The sequence below is a fragment of the Trematomus bernacchii genome, unplaced genomic scaffold (assembly GCF_902827165.1).
Source record: "Trematomus bernacchii unplaced genomic scaffold, fTreBer1.1, whole genome shotgun sequence".
In the NCBI taxonomy this organism is placed as follows: Eukaryota; Metazoa; Chordata; class Actinopteri; order Perciformes; family Nototheniidae; genus Trematomus; species Trematomus bernacchii.
In genome coordinates this window covers 45,885-70,028 of record NW_022987872.1, presented here as the reverse complement: position 1 = coordinate 70,028, position 24,144 = coordinate 45,885, and the positions used below count along the sequence as shown (strand labels likewise).

General features: G+C 41.9%; 2 protein-coding genes across 2 annotated transcripts in view; one reads left to right on the top strand and one right to left on the bottom strand.

Annotated features, from left to right (window-relative positions):
- Positions 1 to 4,354, bottom strand: part of prkg1b (protein kinase cGMP-dependent 1b) — a 45,951-nt gene extending 41,597 nt beyond the window's left edge. The window contains exons 1-2 of the mRNA XM_034113860.1: positions 3,074 to 4,354; positions 1,521 to 2,008 (exon numbers count right to left, since the gene is read on the bottom strand). Of these exons, the coding sequence (XP_033969751.1) occupies positions 1,521 to 1,837 (317 nt within the window). The 5' untranslated portion in view covers positions 1,838 to 2,008; positions 3,074 to 4,354. The remainder of the gene's footprint in view (positions 1 to 1,520; positions 2,009 to 3,073) is intronic.
- A 1,346-nt stretch (positions 4,355 to 5,700) lies between these two features.
- Positions 5,701 to 23,618, top strand: a1cf (apobec1 complementation factor). Its single transcript, XM_034113859.1, is given in 14 exon segments — positions 5,701 to 5,789; positions 8,316 to 8,463; positions 9,060 to 9,194; positions 9,938 to 10,068; positions 10,143 to 10,381; positions 14,510 to 14,674; positions 15,035 to 15,132; positions 16,245 to 16,340; positions 16,342 to 16,383; positions 16,764 to 16,911; positions 17,128 to 17,351; positions 18,882 to 19,006; positions 19,465 to 19,610; positions 22,441 to 23,618. Coding segments are annotated over 13 exon segments (1,788 nt in total). The 5' UTR covers positions 5,701 to 5,789; positions 8,316 to 8,364; the 3' UTR covers positions 22,581 to 23,618.
- The last annotated feature ends 526 nt before the right edge of the window (positions 23,619 to 24,144 follow it).

Sequence of the window (24,144 nt, the reverse complement as noted above, 5' to 3'; positions counted from 1 at the left end):
TCAATATTTAAAAAAAAATCTTCCCGGGGGAGCTTACCCCCGGACCCCCCTAGAGGAGGTGAGGACCCCCCTAGAGGAGGTGAGGACCCCCCTATGTGAGGTCCACACACCACCTGTAAAAATAGCACTTTACCCCTGCTTACACCTATATGCCGTGAGCTGATTATCGAGCCTTCATTGTAACAGTCGCAGGTACACTGTGTGTGTGTGTGTGGTGTGTGTGTGTGTGTGTGTGTGTGTGTGTGTGTGTGTGTGTGTGTGTGTGTGTGTGTGTGTGTGTGTGTGTGTGTGTGCGTGGGGAATGTTGCAGTAGAAAGTTCCACTGTAGCGCCCGGTACATTAATGGGAAACCCTAAATGTTTGAGCACCCTCTATGAAACGTCAAGCTCCCCCACAGCACCCCCAAAATAAATCTCTGAGCCTGACTATTTGTGTTGGGGGACCCGACTTTTTTTTTCCGCCAAAAAAGAGAGAGTCTCTTTCCACAGAGGGGACACATGTTGATGTAGAAGAGACATGAAGAAGAGGGGACACATGTTGATGAAGAAGAGACATGAAGAAGAGGGGACACATGTTGATGTAGAAGAGACATGAAGAAGAGGGGACACATGTTGATGAAGAAGAGACATGAAGAAGAGGGGACACATGTTGATGTAGAAGAGACATGAAGAAGAGGGGACACATGTTGATGTAGAAGAGACATGAAGAAGAGGGGACACATGTTGATGAAGAAGAGACATGAAGAAGAGGGGACACATGTTGATGTAGAAGAGACATGAAGAAGAGGGGACACATGTTGATGTAGAAGAGACATGAAGAAGAGGGGACACATGTTGATGAAGAAGAGACATGAAGAAGAGGGGACACGTGTTGATGAAGAAGAGACATGAAGAAGAGGGGACACGTGTTGATGTAGAGGAGACATGAAGAAGAGGGGACACATGTTGATGAAGAAGAGACATGAAGAAGAGGGGACACATGTTGATGTAGAGGAGACATGAAGAAGAGGGGACACATGTTGATGAAGAAGAGACATGAAGAAGAGGGGACACATGTTGATGTAGAGGAGACATGAAGAAGAGGGGACACATGTTGATGTAGAAGAGACATGAAGAAGAGGGGACACATGTTGATGTAGAGGAGACATGAAGAAGAGGGGACACATGTTGATGTAGAAGAGACATGAAGAAGAGGGGACACGTGTTGATGAAGAAGAGACATGAAGAAGAGGGGACACGTGTTGATGAAGAAGAGACATGAAGAAGAGGATTTTAAATAATAGGGGACCTCTAAATCAAACCACAAGCAGCTGCTACATGCTGTCCTGACTGAGTGTTAGTATTTGAGATCTGGTGTGTTATGAGATGCCTGCGTTGAATGTGGTTTTGAGATCTGGTCTTGATGCAGCAACTCTCTCCCATTGGAGACAATAGAGTTGCTTAAAGACCCAGGTTGTGTTTGAAAGAGTGTGTACTGACTGAGTGCATTAACTCACACAACAACAACTGAACTGGACTCACTGTGGGCTCTTGGGGTAGAAGGGCAGCGTCACGTGGCTCAGCTCGCTGATGTCGCAGGCGTTGGGCTCGGCGGAGATGGCCTGCCGCTTGCTACGATGCTTGTCCGGCTGCAGGACCAGGTGCTGCTGGTTCTGGACCTGCTGGGCGGTGGCGGGTCGCAGGACGGACCGGTACTTGTCCAGCTCGGTCTGCAGATGCTGGATCAGCTCGTCCTTCTGGTCCAGCTCCAGCTCCAGCTCGTCGATCAGGGCGTCTCGCTGCCGCAGCTCCTCGATCTTCTCCTGCAGGGCATACTGAAGGTCCCGCAGGGTCCCCATCGGACCGGGAGGAGGTAGAGGGCCCTCCAGAGGGTCCGGGAGGAGGTATCGGGTCCTCCAGAGGGTCCAGGAGGAGGTCTCAGGTCCTCTAGAGGGTCCGGGAGGAGGTATCGGGTCCTATAGAGGGTCCGGGGTTCCTCTGTGGTCCCCAGGTTTACACTGGATCAGTCCCTGTAGTGTTTGTAAAGAGTTAGTTAGTGTTCAACCCGAGAGCAGCGGTTCCCAACCTAACAAACAATAAGGAGGCTAAATAAAGATTGGATTGGTCGATTCAGAACATGTGACACGTTGTTAATCCAGTAGAACAGACCGCTGTCAAGGACTGTAATGAACGTTGGTCGGGAGGATCAAGAGAGAGCCCTAACCCTAAGGTTGTCCTTTGGCTCTTTGGGTCCCTTCAGACGAGCTAGTGGACCCTTGATGGATGAGTCTGATCTTTCCATCTTAACCTGTTAAGCCCCGAGCCTGTTTTTCAGGTTTCAGGCTCGAAAATGACATGCCCAAAACAAATGACTATAACTTCACTTCTAAAAGGGTTATATGAATAATTTCTTTTATCAAAGCAAGGTTACATCTGTGAGTTGGATGTAGAAGTGTCAGAATCAATATAAATGTTTCTCAGTCAGAGTAAATTCAGATGGAACATCGTAAAAAAAGGTAAATTCTTACCTCCGCCTAAAGAGAAAACATTACTTATAGTGAAAACCAGCCTTGAATGATGGGATAGTAGACTAAAAGCTTTAGGAATCCAAACTATAACATATAATAAGTACCCTGTATCAAGATTGAGGCAAAACAAGTTAAATTTGACCTTTTTTAGAGAGGTTTAGCAAAAAGAAGTTCCAGGCGGAATAAGCTTTCGGCACATTTGGGTACATCTGGTTCCATCAGTGCCATTTGACCTTTTTCAGGTACCAGACTATAAAAATTATGTATTACATTGAATTATCACCATAGGTATTCATTCTATTCAAAGAAAAAAAAATTAAATTAAAAAAATGTATAAAAAATTTAAAAGATTTTTTTTTTTTAATCCCGCCGACGGGGGCTTTGGGGCTTAACAGGTTAATAAAACAAAAGCCTTCCCCTAGTTCTTTAAAGACTTGTAGGTTTTCTTTAGATGGTCTGAAGGGTCCACTATGCGTCTGCGGTCTCTTCTGGGTACCCCTAACTTTTGATTTGAATCAAAGCTCTCTTAGTGAGTGTCTTTGGAATCGTAAAAGATAGTCCACCTACCTTCTGGGTCCCCAAAGGAGAGCCTTTCCCTTCCTTCCTCAGGTCCTCCTAGGTCCCTGTCAGTAGACTGAGTGAGAGTCCCAGGGATTCATGGGTCTCCTTTTGGGATGGACCCTTGATTTTCTCAGAGTCTTGGTCCTTTTTTCGATCGGAAACGACACTTCGGTTTATTTCTGGGTAATTAAAAACCCTTAACCTTGATTAAGTCTTCCTCTAAGTGTCTTTTAGGTCCCTTTAGGTATTCTTAGGGGTCTCAGGATCACGGATTTTGACGAGTATTGGCAATTTCTAAAAAAGTACGTCAGTTTCTTTCTGAGTAACTTAGAGAGCCAGGTTATAACGCCCTGTAGTTCTCAGGGTCTTTCCGGTCCTTCAAGTGTCCTTCGGGGGAGCCTGGGGTCTTTGGGGGGGCTCTTCCTGCAGATTCCCTCCTCCAGGGTGGTTCAGATTATTCCTGAGGAGTGCTTCTGTTTTCAAAGTTCCCTGGCGTGCCTCACTCTGCCGTCCTTTTGATATCTTCAGGTTCCTCTACAGACTCATATTTCCATAAACGTGTCCTCTCCGTCTTCCAGGGAATAAAAGCTCTGCTCCTCGGGGAGAAACCTCCAGGACTCCTCTTCACCTCCAGGACTCCTCTTCACCTCCAGGACTCCTCTTCACCTCCAGGACTCCTCTTCACCTCCAGGACTCCACCTCCACCTTAGTGAGGGAAATCAAGTGGAGAGTCTCCTGGCTGATGAAACCTGCACATCTAAGGCTGTATCTCATATATATTTGTATATTGTATTTGTAGTTGTGTGGAACTTATTTCTCTACTCTATACTCTGTATATCTTTGTAGTGTTTATCTGTATATCTCGTGTGCTTTAAAGCATGCGCTCACCAGTTAGAGAGGAACACAGTGCCTCTCTCTGTGTACCGTGGAGTCCACAGGTTGCAGGCGAACTGAGGACCAGAGACGCAGGCTGTGAAGTGAAACAGATTCCTCCGTGCAGAAGAACAACATGAGTTTTGTGTCGGGTGTAATCCTCAGAGGTGATTCAGGAGGCGATTCAGGAGGCAGGAGAATCCCCGCAGCTGGGACACATGTTCAATCCGGATCAAACCGAAACGCTCCTGCAGACTGAAGCCCGACAGGAGGAGAAGAGATGCGGCTCACGTGTGGAGAGGAGACCCGGAGGAGGAGCAGGTCTGTAGTGCGTGCAGAGAGGAGGAGGTGTGCAGCTCAGATGCATGGAGAGGAGGTGCAGCTCCTTTAGTTTCACTTTGATGCCGAGCAGAAACTGAGTTGTGCCTCCTCCTCTTCTAAATATATCTGTGTGTCTGTGTGTCGATAGATACCCCTCTGCCTCACACCGTTTCCTGTGAGAGACATACCCGCTCAGTGAGTGTATCCTCCTGCTAAATGACATCATGTGCAAAACAGACTTGAAAATATATTTTAAAAACCCTACAGCGTGATAAAAACACACCACAAGAAGACGTGGAAAATAAGACCAAGTGCTGCCAAAAAGATAAGGACATAAATAATGCAAACAGAGGTGTACAACAAACAGAAAAGCAAGAATAAGGAGATGCCAAAACATCATAACACAAACAAATCGAAACACAACGTTATTTCCAGAAACCAGAGACTGTATTATCATGTCTCATATCACCATGTAACCCTCTGACCCACAGCTTTATTAACTTGTACTTTAAAAGACAAAATATTGTAGAATATAAACTCTAGTATTTCTCTCTGCCTGACTCACCTGCGCCCCTCTGCGCTGTGGCGCCCCCTGCTGGCTGCTCACTGTCAGCACACCTAAAAGACCCTCTGTCAGTTTGAGAGGAGACTAACATCTGTGATCAAATCATAATGTTGAATCCATCTTCTTTTCCGGCAAGAATGAGCTGAATATTATCTAAAAATACATTTAAAATCTCACATCGCAGTATTTTTGTGTTGTTTTCCTAAATGTGACTAATGTATTCAACTTTATTCAACAAATGGGCGTTGACAAAAAAAGTGAAAAATCTGAGAGAGCAACATCTGCCATGTTCTCCTGTGTGTGTGTGTGTGTGTGTGTGTGTGTGTGTGTGTGCGTGTGTGTGTGTGTGTGTGCGTGTGTGTGTGCGTGTGTGTGTGTGTGGTGTGTGTGTGTGTGTGTGTGTGTGTGTGTGTGTGTGTGTGCGTGTGTGTGTGCGTGTGTGTGTGTGTGTGTGTGTGTGTGTGGAGACCTTTGCAGATAGTGACTGTCGGTCAAAGGCCTCCTGCAACATACACACACACACACTCTTCATCCTGCTGGTTGTATGTGTATTTGCATGTGTGTGTGTGTGTGTGTGTGTGTGTGTGTGTGTGTGTGTGTGTGTGTGTGTGTGTGTGTGTGTGTGTGTGTGTGTGTGTGTGTGTGTGTGTGTGTGTGTGTGTGTGTGTGTGTGTGTGTGTGTGTGTGTGTGTGTGTGTGTGTGTGTGTGTGTGTGTGTGTCCACAGATAGCAGCAGGTTAAACATTAACGCCGGCCGGCTCGTAAAGCTAACACCAAGACAGTGAACCTTTGGAGTTTGATATGATGTGATCACACACACACACACACACACACACACACACACACACACACACACACACACACACACACACACACACACACACACACACACACACACACACACTCTCTCTCCTCAGAATGACTCTGCTCTGATCGGAGGAGGTGATCTCTGAAATTGCTCGGGTGAGTTTTTCCTCAAATTAACTTTAATGTTTTGTATGTGTTATAATTTAAATCCTCAAACACACAGAGAGAGTGTGTGTGTGTGTGTGTGTGTGTGAGTGTGTTTAGTCTTCTTCGTTGGTGTGTGATGATGAGGAGGTTAAACGTGGCTGACTGAACAAACAGGCCGAGCCGCTAACGTGTTATAACAGAGATAAAAACAGCTAAAATATTACATAATATACATTTAAACTCTTTAATGCAGTGTAATCATGTTTTAAAAAATATGTTACAGTAGTAAAATAACTCAAATGTTATAGTTAATGTATTTTAACAACACCATTTAATGTAAATAATGATAATAATTTACAAAAAGACAGAAAAATAACAAAATATGCAGATTTTCCAAAATGTTTTTTATGAATTAATACATTCATAAAAATACATTTTATTTAATTTTTAAAAAGTTAAAGTTTAACTTCGTTGAATTTCACATTAATGCCTCAATTTGTATTAATACTTTTATTTAAAAAACTATATTTCCAGTATCAAATACGTATAGATACTTTTAAGTAAATATATATATAAGGAAAGACTCAGAGAAAGGGTTAAAGATATAAAAATAATATATATAATAATAATAATAATAATCACAGAAGAAGTTTGAGTGACATATCATTTAATTAAAATAAATATTATTTGTAAATACGTTTATTGAACAGACGGCTGAGAGGTAAAGAGGATCTCAGAGGAACTCGCTGATGAAGCAGATCAGGTTGAGATGCATGCTGGGAAATGTAGGCGATTACATTACATGACATGTCACCTGTTAGACGCTTTTATCCAAAGCGACTTACATACTCAATACTGTGGGCAATCCCCACAGGAGCACTTTGGGGTGAAGTGTCTCAGGGACACAACGACATGCTGACTGCAGTCGGGTTTGAACCTGTGACCCCCTGATCCCAACACCAACGCACAACCCACTGCACCACACGCCTCCCCATGATGACAGTCAATCATGTCCTTGAACTGTTGTTTATTACATATTACACACTCTGAAATAAATATCTCGTAATTTTTTACTTGTCGACTCGTGTGTGTGTGTGTGTGTGTGTGTGTGTGTGTGTGTGTGTGTGTATGTTAGCTCTCATTAGATTTCCTGAAACAGCTGCTCACTGTAGCAAACAATTAGCATGAGATGCTAAGTGTGTTGTTGCTAATATTTAGCTTATTTGATTTAGATATTCAGCTAAAATATGTGGTAGACCTATACTGTACTACTTAATACTTTCTAGTCACCGTTTCTCTGCTGAAAACATCTGTGTTCACATCAGAAGGAGAGCCAGCTAACGTTAGCTGTTAGCAGCTGTTAGCAGCATTAGCACAGTCCTGCTTGGCTAAATAACAGAGCTAACGGCTAACAGCTAACGGCTAACAGCTAACGGAGGCTGCTTTAAGTTACATAGTGATGTGTTCAGGCTAAAAACGAGTATTAGGAAAAGCTGGCGTCATCATGATGTGTTTGAATGTAATCCTGTAAAATGTAGCTTCTGTTGAGAAAGCGTTGTTGTTTTAGAAAGTGAAGAATTTTATGCAAAATGCGGATTTAAAAAAAATATATTTCGTTTTTTTTGTGGGGATTTTTGTAGAATATGGGATTTTTTTTAAATAAAGTGTGGATTTTTTAATGAAAGAGGGGAATAAAAAAAAATGAGGACTTTCTTTGAAGCTAGGTCTATTTTACAAATGGTGTAGTTTCTACTCCCGAGTGTTCCAGAGTTTTATATTGAGGTCAGTGTTACAGGAGAGGGGTTAACATGTGGAGTCTGCTGTGTGTTTTATAAACTCCGGACGGAGCAGACAGACGGTCAGACTCTGTCAATGATTCCTGACAGACCCTGACCTCTGACCTCTGCTGCCGCAAAACAACAACGCTATCTGTGGTTCTGCAGATACCGCTGCTGTTTAAAGAGTTACAGCGAAATGGTGTTTTAAAACGGGAGGACGCTTTTTGGGAGGAAAGGAATTTGAGAAAGTACCGGACGATGATTGTCAATTAATTAGGTAGTCGTTTTTATTTAAAGAGTATCAAAGAAATGGTAACAGGATGAACTTGCTGTGTAATATAGCTCATGCTTTATTTGTTCACCATCTATCACGTCTCCGGGCTTTTTTATATATTATATATCTTTTCACCAGCTTCTCATGCTACCAACAAAAAATAATTTAACCAAAGAAATGACAAAAAAGATCCCAAAACTGTATTTTTCATTGAGTTGGAAACGTTTTTCAGTAATTCACTTTAATATATATATTTTTTTTTAAGGAGATGTACCCTCTTTCCACAGCACGTAGAGATTGGGCTGATTGTATTATTAATTAAGATGTGTATTCTCTTTAAATATTTGCTTACTCATGGATTTTCCCCTAAGGTCAACATGTCATAATGTCCTGTTTTTCCACAGCTGTGCCACAATACAAATATAAATCAGGTTTTATTGAGAGTTTTGCTGAAATAACGCCCATGTTTCTGTTGTTTCGCAGTGAGCACCCCTAATTTCCCTGATTTACGTATCGCTGTCAATCACACCCAATGGAAGCCAATCAGAAAGCCGGGGACGGGCTGGCCGGGACGCAGAAGGAGGCGTCGCTGCGGGCGCTAATGCTACGTACCGGATACCAGCTGCTGCAGGTCGGAAATACACATAAAAAAACATCGTAAACATCCCGATAACACGGAGAGATTTAGACCTCTCTGATCTATTATAACCCCACGTGTTTCATCTTCTGTTCTTCATCATGCATAAAGTGCATTTTAACAATGAATAAATATACTGCCAGCGGGCTGCACATGTTGATTTCAACCAATGGTGGCTGAATGTACTCAAACAGGTTGAACGTACCATCTGTGCAGAAGCTTTTTGTTTGTCAGGGTTACAGAAACACGACAGGCCCTTTTTACATTAGACTTGGTAGAAAGATGTTTATGGACCAACAAAGAACCTGTGAAAACGTTGGAGCAAATCCAATGAATGGGAACGATTAGGTTCTACTGATGGAAACAGAACTGTTCTCTTCTAGCTCCTTGTTATTACCTTAACACAACATGAATAAACCTAAACATGGAGAGGTTCAGTTATTAGTCTCCAAACATCTGGAACAAACTCCCAGAAACCTGCAGGTCCGCTGCAACGAAGACTTTATCATCCAGGCTGGAGACCAGGGGCTAAATGTACTCAAACCAAAGTGTTGTTGAACTAAAGTTTTATTTCTGTGTTTGTGCTTCAGGAGAACGGGCAGCGGCGGTACGGCGGCCCCCCGCCCAGCTGGGACGGCCCCCCGCCGGAGAGAGGGAGCGAGATCTTCGTGGGAAAACTCCCGCGAGATCTGTTCGAAGACGAGCTGGTCCCACTGTGTGAGAAGGTGAAGATACCTTTACATTACAGCTTTATCTACTTAATCCAGTGTTGGTCCCTGAAGGCAGCATCTCCCTGGTCCAATGGGATCTCTCCATGTGATTTTGGATTATGTCAGAAAATAATCTCTGTGTCAAACAAAGGAGGCTAATGTTGGGCTATCAAGGAACTACAGCACGGTCACATGACTTCACCACCGCTAAGCTAAAGGTGGCTAATGTTGGACTATAAAGGAACTACAGCACGGTCACATGACTTCACGTCACCACCGCTAAGCTAAAGGTGGCTAATGTTGGGCTATAAAGGAACTACAGCACGGTCACATGACTTCACGTCACTACCGCTAAGCTAAAGGTGGCTAATGTTGGGCTATAAAGGAACTACAGCACGGTCACATGACTTCACGTCACCACCGCTAAGCTAAAGGTGGCTAATGTTGGGCTATAAAGGAACTACAGCACGGTCACATGACTTCACGTCACCACCGCTAAGCTAAAGGTGGCTAATGTTGGGCTATAAAGGAACTACAGCACGGTCACATGACTTCACGTCACCACCGCTAAGCTAAAGGAGGCTAATGTTGGACTATAAAGGAACTACAGCACGGTCACATGACTTCACGTCACCACCGCTAAGCTAAAGGCGGCTAATGTTGGGCGTGATGACGTTTAGTCGTCTCATTTAGACTCTTGTTAGCCACCAGTGGGGTATTTACTGATGTATTTGATCTGATCTAATCTTCTCTTCCAGTTCGGTAAGATCTACGAGGTGAGGATGATGATGGACTTTAACGGGAACAACCGAGGCTACGCCTTCGTCACCTTCTCCAACAAACTGGAGGCCAAAGCGGCGATGAAGCAGCTCAACAACTACGAGATCAGGTGAGCGTTTGTTTCTGTTTTTTTATCGACTATCTTCCCCGGTCGTTTTTAACCTCGTGTTTCTCTTCCCGCAGAAATGGCCGCCTCCTCGGAGTCTGTGCCAGCGTGGATAACTGCCGTCTGTTCGTGGGCGGGATTCCCAAAACGAAGAAGCGTGAGGAGATCCTGTCGGAGATGAGGAAGGTCACCGACGGGGTCGTGGACGTCATCGTGTATCCGAGCGCCGCCGACAAATCCAAGAACCGAGGATTCGCCTTTGTGGAGTACGAGAGCCACCGAGCCGCCGCCATGGCCCGACGCAAACTGCTGCCAGGTGAACAAATATATAAGATAATATGAATAATATGATATGAGACTTCTTTTATCTTGAACGGGCTCCCAGCACTACGCCCAAAGGCTATGCTCGTAGTGTTTATTTCGGACATTTAGGCGTAAACAAATCTACGGAGCTGATTGTTAGCTTCACTTTCCTTATGGTCTTTATGGTTTCATGTGTTTGCGACTTCCTCTCCGTTAGCTCCGTTATTTAGCCGAGCAGCACTGTGGTAACAGCTGAGGGCTAAAAGCTAACGTAAGCTAGCTCTGCTTCTGTTGTTAACTTTTTTTTCTTGACAGAGGCGTTTGGTCCGTCCATAAAACGTTACTTTCTTTAACTATAACTTCTTGAATTTAATTTCAAAGTCATTCTCCATTTAGAAAACCTGCATGTTTTTGCCAAAAAGCAAATTAAATCTTTGGAAAATCCATTTCAAAACACAGATAATTGGATAATTCTTAGTTTTAATCATCATATATTTCCTCATCTTTGCACACGCCACCAGGAAGATATTTAAAATCTTCCTGGACGCGACTGTCTGCTGAAACTCATGCGGATATAATTCAGAGTTTCTTTAAAGCAGTCAAAGTACCAACATTACATCTCGTAAAAAAATGCCAAAGTCTACTTCTGTCCGACTGTAAGACGCCGTTATCAGCAGCCAATCACAGGCGGTGCCCCGGGGTCAGCGTCCAATTGGAGACGGAGCTCTGCACATGATAAACTCTATGACATTTATCCGAAGCGAGCATAAACACGGTGTTTCTGCTAACGTCGGCGTGCTGGTCGTCACGTTTCAGGGACTAATTATTTGTTAAACTGTGGGATAAAGGCGTGCTGCTTCTCCTTCAGAGATAAGAGAGATAAACAGTTTTTATTGGTTTACGTAACGCTGGATGTTTGTGCAACAAGAACATTATGAACCTCATCCTGATTTCATTACGATGCACCTTTCTGCAGTTTTTATAGAAACAACGCCCTTTAAGATGCATATTAACAATATGAAGACTGTTTATAAGACTATATATCAATAACAACCCATTAGGAAGGGAAGTTAGCATCACTAATATATTGACTTTAGTGAGTTTTCTGTTTGAATTTATCCATGAAATGCTGAAATATGAGTGCAGTAGATTTATGGCCAACAGGTTAATGTTTGCTTTTATTATAAGAAAGGTTGAATATACCGTCCACAACTGAGCAGAAGCTACAGAAACACGACAGGCCCTTTTTACATTAGACTTGGTAGAAAGATGTTTATGGACCAACAAAGAACCCGTGAAAACGTTGGAGCAAATCCAATGAATGGGAACGATTAGGTTCTACTGATGGAAACAGAACTGTTCTCTTCTAGCTCCTTGTTGTTACCTTAACACAACATGAATAAACCTAAACATGGAGAGGTTCAGTTATTAGTCTCCAAACATCTGGAACAAACTCCCAGAAACCTGCAGGTCCGCTGCAACGAAGACTTTATCATCCAGGCTGGAGACTTCTCTTTCTGCCGCTGCTTTTAATTTAACTATTCATATCTCACACTGCACTGTACCTGTTAGTCACCTGTTAGTCATGTACCTGTTAGTCACCTGTTAGTCACCTGTTAGTCACCTTTTAGTCACCTGTTAGTCACCTGTTAGTCACCTTTTAGTCACCTGTTAGTCACATTTTAGTCACCTGTTAGTCACCTGTTAGTCACCTGTTAGTCACCTGTTAGTCACCTGTTAGTCATGTACCTGTTAGTCACCTGTTAGTCACCTTTTAGTCACCTGTTAGTCACCTGTTAGTCACCTGTTAGTCATGTACCTGTTAGTCATGTACCTGTTAGTCACATGTTAGTCACCTGTTAGTCACCTGTTAGTCACCTGTTAGTCATGTACCTGTTAGTCACCTGTTAGTCACCTGTTAGTCACCTGTTAGTCACCTGTTAGTCATGTACCTGTTAGTCACCTGTTAGTCACCTGTTAGTCACCTGTTAGTCATGTACCTGTTAGTCACCTGTTAGTCACCTGTTAGTCACCTGTTAGTCATGTACCTGTTAGTCACCTGTTAGTCACCTGTTAGTCACCTGTTAGTCACCTGTTAGTCATGTACCTGTTAGTCACCTGTTAGTCACCTGTTAGTCATGTACCTGTTAGTCACCTGTTAGTCACCTGTTAGTCATGTACCTGTTAGTCACCTGTTAGTCACCTTTTAGTCACCTGTTAGTCACCTGTTAGTCATGTACCTGTTAGTCATGTACCTGTTAGTCACATGTTAGTCACCTGTTAGTCACCTGTTAGTCACCTGTTAGTCACCTGTTAGTCATGTACCTGTTAGTCACCTGTTAGTCACGTACCTGTTAGTCACCTGTTAGTCACCTGTTAGTCACCTGTTAGTCATGTACCTGTTAGTCACCTGTTAGTCACCTGTTAGTCACCTGTTAGTCATGTACCTGTTAGTCACCTGTTAGTCACCTGTTAGTCACCTGTTAGTCACCTGTTAGTCATGTACCTGTTAGTCACCTGTTAGTCACCTGTTAGTCACCTGTTAGTCATGTACCTGTTAGTCACCTGTTAGTCACCTGTTAGTCACCTGTTAGTCACCTGTTAGTCACCTGTTAGTCACCTGTTAGTCATGTACCTGTTAGTCACCTGTTAGTCACCTGTTAGTCACCTGTTAGTCACCTGTTAGTCATGTACCTGTTAGTCACCTGTTAGTCATGTACCTGTTAGTCACCTGTTAGTCACCTGTTAGTCATGTACCTGTTAGTCACCTGTTAGTCATGTACCTGTTAGTCATGTACCTGTTAGTCACCTGTTAGTCACCTGTTAGTCATGTACCTGTTAGTCATGTACCTGTTAGTCACCTGTTAGTCATGTACCTGTTAGTCATGTACCTGTTAGTCACCTGTTAGTCACCTGTTAGTCATGTACCTGTTAGTCACCTGTTAGTCATGTACCTGTTAGTCACCTGTTAGTCACGTACCTGTTAGTCACGTTTTATTATCTCTGCTTTTAAATTACTGTTTTTAAATGTTATATGTTTCTGCTGCACTATTTCTTAATGCTCTTAAAGGTCACCTATTATGCAAGATCCACTTCCTCATGTCTCTTCTACATCAACATGTGTCCCCTCTTCTTCATGTCTCTTCTACATCAACATGTGTCCCCTCTTCTTCATGTCTCTTCTACATCAACATGTGTCCCCTCTTCTTCATGTCTCTTCTACATCAACATGTGTCCCCTCTTCTTCATGTCTCTTCTACATCAACATGTGTCCCCTCTTCTTCATGTCTCTTCTTCATCAACATGTGTCCCCTCTTCTTCATGTCTCTTCTTCATCAACATGTGTCCCCTCTTCTTCATGTCTCTTCTACATCAACATGTGTCCCCTCTTCTTCATGTCTCTTCTACATCAACATGTGTCCCCTCTTCTTCATGTCTCTTCTACATCAACATGTGTCCCCTCTTCTTCATGTCTCTTCTACATCAACATGTGTCCCCTCTTCTTCATGTCTCTTCTTCATCAACATGTTGTCCCCTCTTCTTCATGTCTCTTCTTCATCAACATGTGTCCCCTCTTCTTCATGTCTCTTCTACATCAACATGTGTCCCCTCTTCTTCATGTCTCTTCTACATCAACATGTGTCCCCTCTTCTGCATGTCTCTTCTTCATCAACATGTGTCCCCTCTTCTGCATGTCTCTTCTTCATCAACATGTGTCCCCTCTTCTGCATGTCTCTTCTTCATCAACATGTGTCCCCTCTGTGGAAAGAGACTCTCTTTTTGTCCTGATCCATTTCTATAAAAACCTGTCTGAAAATGAGCTGATCAGATTTTGAATCTCCTCCTAGAGCACCATGGAGTTCTTTGTAACCAAATCTCTCTCAGAGGGGCGTGGGGAGGGGCTCCTTATTTTCATCTAAAGTAACAGACAGAGAATCAGCACTTTGGAAACAGGGCTGAAACAGAGGGGGTTATGGGTAATGCTGCAATGATCTGTTTGGTGTTTCAGCCAATCAGAGACAGGCTCTGGATATATCTGAGAGCTGTGATATATTGATGAGAAACAGGATAATAGGGGACCTTTAAAGTCTTTAATGTGTTGAAAGCTGCCATATAAATAAACCTGCCTCTCGTCTCCCAGGTCGTATCCAGCTGTGGGGTCACGCCATCGCCGTGGACTGGGCGGAGCCGGAGGTGGAGGTGGACGAAGACACGATGGCGTCCGTGAAGATCCTGTACGTCAGGAACCTGATGCTGCAGACCACCGAGGAAACCATCGAGAAGGAGTTCAACAACCTCAGACCCGGTACGGAGCAACACCAAAACACAACTCGCACTAATGCACATTTCCCAAAGATATTGATGTGTCTGTTATTTTGTATGTATTGATTGTTGTGCTTTTATTCATGTCTTAATGTGTGCACATGTATAAATGTGTCTGTTGATTGTGTATATACAGGATATACATATGTTTATACATATTTGTATATATATTTGGGATTGTGGGAAACGGTATTTCGATCTCTCTGTCTGTGAAAGAAAGATTGACAATAAAGTTGACTTTGACTTTAGACTTTGAACTCGTGAGCTTCGTAGTTCATGAAGGCCTCATGAAGGCCGAATAAAGATCTAACTGGATTTAATAAAATGGTTTGTTGTGTTGCAGGTGCGGTGGAGCGCGTGAAGAAGATCAGAGATTACGCCTTCGTGCATTTCACTCAGAGAGAAGACGCCATCAGCGCCATGAACGCCCTCAACGGGAAGGTAGGACTTTTGATCTGGGGCGACTGGTCTTTCAATCAGAGGGTTGTGAGTTCGATCCCAACTTTGGGATCTGATTTCTGAAAAAAGTTAAATTTTCAAATTCAGACCAAAGAGTTAAACCCAGAGAAAAAAGTTGAATTAGGCACAAAATAAGTACATTTATGAGAAACATTTCATAACTGAGAAAAAAAGTTGAATTCTACGAAAAAAATCAGCATTCTGAATAAAAGTCAAATTCAGAGAAAAAAGTAAGATTTTGAGAAAAAAGTAAGATTTTGAGAAAAAAGTAAGATTTTGAGAAAAAAGTAAGATTTTGAGAAAAAAGTTACATTTTGAGAAAAAAGTTACATTTTGAGAAAAAAAGTTACATTTTGAAAAAGTCTAAATCCGAGAGAAAAACTGAATTCTGAGGAAAATGTTACGGGCCGTCTCCACAGCAGCGTTAAAAAATCTTGAAACGCTTCTGCCCATTCACTTTGAATGGGGGTGACGTCACTTTCCCTCACTTTTCGCCGAAATGCATTGTGGGCAGGCGAGCGGAGATTCTCAGGATTTTCAAGATTCAAAGTTGAACAATGTTCAACTTTTGAGGCTGAGGTGGAAGCGGCAGCCAATCAAATCCCGTGTACGCAAATCTGGCAGTTCAAGCTCTAGCCAATCAAACGGCGTGTATGCTGGGAGAGACATACCGCAGGTCATTTCCTCATATTCCAAAAAATGGAGGAGAAATTAGCGGTAGCGAATCAATCACCCGGTGCTTTATGACCAGACCTACCGGGATATAAACCGGAGGAGCCAGGCATGGAGGGAGGTGGCAGAGACAGTGGTATGTTTTCGCCTGTTTTGGGAGTTTATATCCAGTTTACTTCGGGCTTTTTGGCTTCGTATGTCGCGGGCGGGAGATTCATGTGATTGGTTGATCGCAAAAAAATCCCCAAGCCTCAGATACGCCCACCTCCAAGATTTTTTTAACGCTGCTGTGGAGACGGTCCGTTAGATTCTGAGAAAAAGTCCAACAACCAGGAAAAGATAGAACTGAACCTCAGCATAACAGGAACAAACTAACTACCAAACCTCTCAAAAGGACCTCACCTTTGACTCTGAACCCCCAGATGGTGGACGGCTCTCCCATCGAGGTGACTCTCGCTAAGCCTGTGGACAAAGACAGTTACGTCCGATACACCCGAGGGACGGGAGGACGGGGGGGCGTCTCTGCTGCAGACGGACTACACCGCCTACACCCTGGGACAGGTAACCATTCTGGACGCATTCAAATAGAGGCGCTAAAATGATCTTTTAATTTGGCGCCGTGCTAGGTGGCAGCAGCTCCATGTGTTTTATTGACTTTTTTCTTTTTTAACTACTTTATTGATGATGATACACATGTCATCAGTCATGCACCGTTTGCACTAACACAGACGCACATACTGACAATGGCGACCTATTGCACAACCCTCATGGCCAACATTTAAATGTGTATTACATCACATGTGAGTGTGGAGCAGCTCAATGGAGGCAGGAATGAGTGCTCATAGCGGTTCAGCCTGATCTTGGGAACCCTGCATCTTCTACCAGAAGAGAGGAGCTGGAATTCTGGGTGGAGTATAAACACTTTATAAACGTTCCTCCAGGTGTACGACCCCTCGGCGGCGTACCTCGGCCCCCCCGTGTTCTACGCCCCGCAGGCGTACGCCACCATCCCGGGTCAGTTTCGCTTCCCGCCGGCAGCCAAAGCTCACGTTGGAGGTCGAGGTTTGATCCGGACTCCGTCTGTCAGAGGTGAGCTCTCATTCCCCCCCCGATCGAAAACAGAAGACGTTACACGGTGATCCACTGAATCAGAAGTGAAGCTTTTATGAATGAAATATTAAATCAACAAAGATGTGATGTCATCCTTCTTCCTGTTCTCTCTGATTGAATAACGTGTGATTTTTTTCCTCCCGGTTGATTTCCCGGTGATTTGATTGATTTCACTGCCTTTTCGATTTCCTGTAGACATTTACATGACTGTACCTGTAGGGGCAGCGGGGGTGCGGGGGCTTGGGGGGCGGGGCTACCTAGCCTACGCCCCCGCAGGTGTTGGGGGGGGCGGAGCCTGTTACGGACTGAAGGCGGATAAACAGGCGGAGGAGAAACTGTACGACCTGCTGCCCGGCATGGAGCTCACCCCCATGAACCCAGGGAGCATGAAGGCTGCCGCCATCAAGCCCGCCACCCAGGTGAGGGCCTGGAGGAGTGTGTTGTGTGTGTTGTCCTGGATCTTAACAGTGTGTGTGTGTGTGTGTGTGTGTGTGTGTGTGTGTGTGTGTGTGTGTGTGTGTGTGTGTGTGTGTGTGTGTGTGTGTGTGTGTGTGTGTGTGTGTGTGTGGTGTGTGTGTGTGTGTGTGTGTGTGTGTGTGTGTGTGTGTGTGTGTGTGTGTGTGTGTGTGTGTGTGTGTGTGTGTGTGTGTGTGTGTGTGTGTGTGTGTGTGTGTGTGTGTGTGTGTGTGTGTGTAGGTCCTGGAGGAGTTGTGTGTTGTGTTGTTGTGTTGTTCTATCGTGGATCTTAACGTTGTGTGTGTTCGAGGTCCTGAGTCCAGAGGCCTGTGCTACGAAGCCGGTTCAACCTAACCTGGATATGTTGGAGTTAGCCGGTTGGCCCAATCCAAAACATACGCGCTCTCGCTAAACTGTACTACGACGCTGGTTATCAAGTGGATCGCTCAAGCCAGCCGTGTCCTATCTAGTTAGGTGCGCGTTCACATGAAAGGGGCGGGGTTAGCAACATTTGACCAATCACAAACATGGACAAGCGTACTGACAGCGCAGCGTCATACTTCCTGAATGAAAAGTGAACTTTAATATTAGTCAAATATGAAGAAGTTAAACTTTAAACATCCATGACTTAAACACTTTATCCAGGATCAAAGCCACATAGCTGCACCTGCAAGGTGAATACAGCTGGTAACAGAGAAAGTGTTTGAATGCGTACATTAACAGGTTTATGATATCACTGCCCCGTCTAAGACACGATCTGACTTTAATTACATTTGACTCGAGTGTTTCGTCAACTTAATGTGTTGCTTAAAATAATACTTCTGCATCCAGTATGTGACACTGTGAGTGTTGCACGGCCAGATACGGCTCAGCTGACTCAGATAAGGAAATATATGATACATTATGATGTGATATGATATGAATGATAATGGGACACATCGACGTCTGCACTCACAGTGCCGCGGACTGTACTTAATGTTACTCTGATCCGGTTACTTATGTTGTGGCAGATATTTAAGTAAGCTTTCTTAACGCTAATGTTATAATAGTCAGATTGCTCTGAAGATGGGAGGAGGGGATATTCTATTAATGTTCACGTTCACACAGTCAGTTGATTTTTGCCGGCCGTCTTTCCTGCAACGGCAGTTTTTCTGTATTTCCTCTATCCTGTAATATGAACTGATCGCTTTAAACTCCGCACACTGAGCTCTGATTGGTCAGCAGGCGGTGCTTTCACTGAGTTGATCTCCGGAGCAGGTTAGCCGCTCAGCATAAGTTACCATGGAGGTCTAGCCCGCTAAGAAGAGAACCAGCGTCGTAGGACCGGAAACCCAGAGTTTACCCTGAAGTTAGCTAAGAGAACATCCGGCTTCGTAGTACAGGCCTCTGGAGGAGTTGTGTGTGTTGTTGTGTGTTGTTGTGTGTGTTGTGTGTTGTTGTGTGTATTGTGGTGTTGTGTGTTGTCCTGGATCTAAACCCTGTGTGTGTCTCAGGTTCTGGAGGAGTTGTGTCAGAAGAACAGCTGGGGTCAGCCGGTCTATCAGCTCCACTCGGCCATCGGCCCGGACCAGAGACAGCTGTTCCTCTACAAGATCTCCATCCCCCAGTACCCCAACCTGTGAGAGTTCATATATCATATATATCTATATTTATTAACAGCTTTATTTTCAAAGGAAGTCCAAGTTTTTTCTGGTAAATTAAAGTCTTTAATCCCGGAGAATATCTGAAAAAAAAGGTCAACATTTTAAAAAAAAAGTCAAAATCTGAGAAATAAATCTGAAGTCTGAGGAAAATGTCAAACAACCAGGAAAAGACACAACTGGACCTCGAGGAGAAATACAATGGACAAACTAACTACCATAGAATCTCAAAAGGACCTCCACCTTAATCCCATAATATAAGTTTTTTGCCTAATCAACAGATGTTATTTCAGAGAACATTCTTGTTTCTTCTTGCAAATTAACAATTTAACCACAGAAAATATTGAAATGTACTTCTTGAATATAACAACTTAGATAATATAGTACTTAATGTTTCTTCCTTGTATCTCTACTCTTTGGTGTTCTCTGGCTGTAGACATCCCTTCACGCCCGCTAAGCTGTGCGTGGCGGTAGAGGAAGCTAAAGTCCACGCCGCGGAGCACACGCTGCAGACGCTCTGCCTTCAGACGGAGGGCAGCGACGCCGCCGGAGCCGCCGCTATCGCCTCGGTAGCCTTCCCAGGTATGTGAAGGTCCGTACCCAAGTCAACTAACTCTTTTAACTCTCACTTAACAAACACTAACTCTTAACAAAGACTAACTCTTTACAGACATTAACTCTCACCTTACAAACACTAACTAACTCTTTACAAACACTAACTCTTAACAAACACTAACTCTCACCTTACAAACACTAACTAACTCTTTACAAACACTAACTAACTCTTTACAAACACTAACTAACTCTTTACAAACACTAACTAACTCTTTACAAACACAAACTAACTCTTTACAAACACTAACTAACTCTTTACAAACACAAACTAACTCTTTACAAACACTAACTAACTCTTTACAAACACTAACTAACTCTTTACAAACACAAACTAACTCTTTACAAACACTAACTAACTCTTTACAAACACTAACTAACTCTTAACAAAGACTAACTAACTCTTTACAAACACTAACTAACTCTTAACAAACACTAACTCTCTTTACAAACACTAACTAACTCTTTACAAACACTAACTAACTCTTTACAAACACTAACTAACTCACCTACAAACACTAACTAACTCTTTACAAACACTAACTACTCTTTACAAACTACTAACTCTTTACAAACACTAACTAACTCTTTACAAACACTAACTAACTCTTTACAAACACTAACTAACTCTTTACAAACACTAACTAACTCTTTACAAACACTAACTAACTCTTTACAAACACTAACTAACTCTTTACAAACACTAACTAACTCTTAACAAACACTAACTCTCACCTTACAAACACTAACTAACTCTTTACAAATACTAACTAACTCTTTACAAACACTAACTAACTCTTTACAAATAGTAACTAACTCTTTACAAACACTAACTAACTCTTTACAAACACTAACTAACTCTTTACAAACACTAACTAACTCTTAACAAAGACTAACTAACTCTTTACAAACACTAACTAACTCTTAACAAAGACTAACTAACTCTTTACAAACACTAACTAACTCTTTACAAACACTAACTAACTCTTTACAAACACTAACTAACTCTTAACAAACACTAACTAACTCTTTACAAACACTAACTAACTCTTTACAAACACTAACTAACTCTTAACAAACACTAACTCTCACCTTACAAACACTAACTAACTCTTTACAAACACTAACTCTTTACAAAGACTAACTCTTAACAAACACTAACTAACTCTTTACAAACACTAACTAACTCTTTACAAACACTAACTCTTTACAAACACTAACTCTTAACAAACACTAACTAACTCTTAACAAACACTAACTCTCACCTTACAAACACTAACTAACTCTTAACAAACACTAACTAACTCTTTACAAACACTAACTCTTTACAAACACTAACTCTTAACAAACACTAACTCTCACCTTACAAACACTAACTAACTCTTTACAAACACTAACTCTTTACAAACACTAACTCTTAACAAACACTAACTAACTCTTTACAAACACTAACTAACTCTTTACAAACACTAACTCTTAACAAAGACTAACTAACTCTTTACAAATACTAACTAACTCTTAACAAAGACTAACTAACTCTTTACAAATACTAACTAACTCTTTACAAACACTAACTCTTTACAAACACTAACTAACTCTTTACAAACACTAACTCTTAACAGACACTAACTCTTTACAAACACTAACTCTAACCTTACAAACACTTACTCTCATTTTACAAACACTAACTAACTCTTTACAAATACTAACTAACTCTTTACAAACACTAACTAACTCTTTACAAACACTAACTCTTAACAAAGACTAACTAACTCTTTAAAAAGACTAACTAACTCTTTACAAATACTAACTAACTCTTTACAAACACTAACTAACTCTTTACAAACACTAACTCTTAACAGACACTAACTCTTTACAAACACTAACTCTAACCTTACAAACACTTACTCTCATTTTACAAACAAAACTCTGGATAAAAAGTCAAATCTGAGGAAAAGTCTGAAGTCGAAATGTCTGAGAAAAGGTCACAATTCTGAATAAAAGTCAAAATATGAGAAAAAGTCAAAATTCTGAATAAAAGTCAAAATATGAGAAAAAGTCAAAATTCTGAATAAAAGTCAATATTCTGAGAAAAAGGTCAAAAATCTGAGGAAAAAGTAAAAAATATGAGGAAAAAGTAAAAATTCTGAGGAAAAGTCTGAAGTCTAAATTTCTGAGAAAAGGTAATAATTCTGAAAAAAAAGTCAAATATGAGAGAAAAAAGTAAAAATTCTGAATAAAAGTAAAAAAAAGCGAAAAAAAAAGTAAAAATCTGAGGAAAAGACAAATTCTGAGAAAAAGTGAAAAATCTGAGGAAAAGTCTGAAGTCAATATTCTGAGAAAAAGGTCAAGATTCTGAGAAAAAGTCAAAAATCTGAGGAAAAAGTTAATATTCTGAGAAAAAGTCAAACATCTGAGGAAAAGGTAAAAAATATGAGGAAAAGTCTGAAGTCGACATTTCTGAGAAAAAGTCAAAATTCGGAATAAAAGTCAAAATATGAGAACAAATCTAAAATTCTTAGTAAAAAAGGCAAATCTAAGAAAGATCGAAAAAATGTGGAAAAAGTCCAAATCTGAGAACAAGTCAAATCTGAGAAAAAAATATAACTATGATAAAAACGACATTTTGAGTAGAAAGTCAAATAAAAAAAATATTCTGAGAACAAATCCCGAAAAAACTCAAATTCTGAGAAAAAGTAAAAATGTTCTCTCTTTGGTCTCTCTCCTCTCTCTGGTCTCTCTCCTCTCTCTGGTCTCTCTCCTCTCTCTGGTCTCTCTCCTCTCTCTGGTCTCTCTCCAGGTTATGCTCTGGCGAGTCCTGCAGCTGCTCTGAAGCAGGCGGTGTCTCTCGGCCAGGATCTGACTGCCTACGCCACCTACGAGGGGTTCCCCGCCTTTGCCGTGGCGACGCGCCACTCAGACGGATACGGCGTCTTCTAGAAGAGTCCGACCGCTCGCAGCCACAGACACGTTCACACTAAAATCACCAGGACAGGAAGTTAACCCTACCAAAATAAAAGCACAATAGTGTGAATGCTCCTTTAAACTGCAGTTTTTAAACAGGAAGACACTTTTTAAAACCCGCCGCTGGAAAACGTTTTGTCGCTCACCCTGAAATAAATTCCTTCACATCTTTTTATTCATATTATCCTCTGAATTTTGCATATTTACGATTTATTTTGTGATTTACTAAGGAGTTTTCAGACGGCCTGTGATTGGCTGCAGGTTTGAATTAATATTTAATCATTTATTTTGTTTTTTAAGCAGTTTTTAGTTTGTTTGCGTGTTTTAAGTAGTACGTTTACAGTAAGGCTTAATAGATTTTGTTATTTTTATTCTTTGAGTTATTATCGCTATGAAAATTGGGATTTGTAGTTCTTTTAACGTCCGCCAACTGTAAAATGTAGTTTTGCACTCTCGTCTTCTTCAGTGGTTTTGATGCTGTCTGAATAGTCACTGAGGAGTCCTGGACTTTGTAGTTCTTTAAACGGTTTCTTAGATCTAAGCTTGTCCTCCCCCATTCTGAATTCAATCATCGTATTTAAAGCAAAGACCTGAATGTAAACCTCAGGAACATCAGCGTTGGGTTTTTCTGTCGAGTTTCTTCTCCAACGTTTCAGTATTTTCGTGTTTACGCCGCGTGTCGTCTTCTGATGTCTTAAACGAGTCCGAAACACAAGACAGAAATGATCTCTTTCTCCGACAATTCAGAATATCTTTGTAAGTTTCCGGAGCGTTCTCGACACCGAGCGGACGTGCCGAACAGAGACAGTATTAAAGTGTTCCAAGCACTTAGAACTTATTTTTTTATACACGGAAAAAGATATCCAGACGCTTTCTGTAAAGAGTTAGTAATTGAAACAAGAAGCATGTGGAAGTGAATCAGCGCTAATCTGTGATCTGAGAGGTTCGTCATGATTTGGTGATTTCATTGTGATCCCTGATCTCCCCGAAATAAAGAAATGAACACAAATCTGAGGAGGCTCCACGTCTGCATTATTTAATCAATCTTATATATTTATATCTATTTATATCGTTTCTGTCTTTCGGTTTCACACTGTGTGTTTTACTCATATAACCAGAGGTGTAAAGTAAGTACATTTTCTGAAGTACTTATGTACAATTCTGAGATACTTGTACTTTACTTGAGTATTTCAATGTTATGCTTCTTTGTACTTCTACTCCCCTACAATTCAGAGGTACATGGTGTTCTACTTTTACTCAAGTACAAGATCTGAGTACTTCTACTTTTACTCAAGTACAAGATCTGAGTACTTCTACTTTTACTCAAGAACAAGATCTGAGTACTTCTACTTTTACTCAAGTACAAGGTCTGAGTACTTCTACTTTTACTCAAGTACAAGATCTGAGTACTTCTACTTTTACTCAAGTACAAGATCTGAGTACTTCTACTTTTACTCAAGTACAAGATCTGAGTACTTCTACTTTTACTCAAGTACAAGATCTGAGTACTTCTACTTTTACTCAAGTACAATATCTGAGT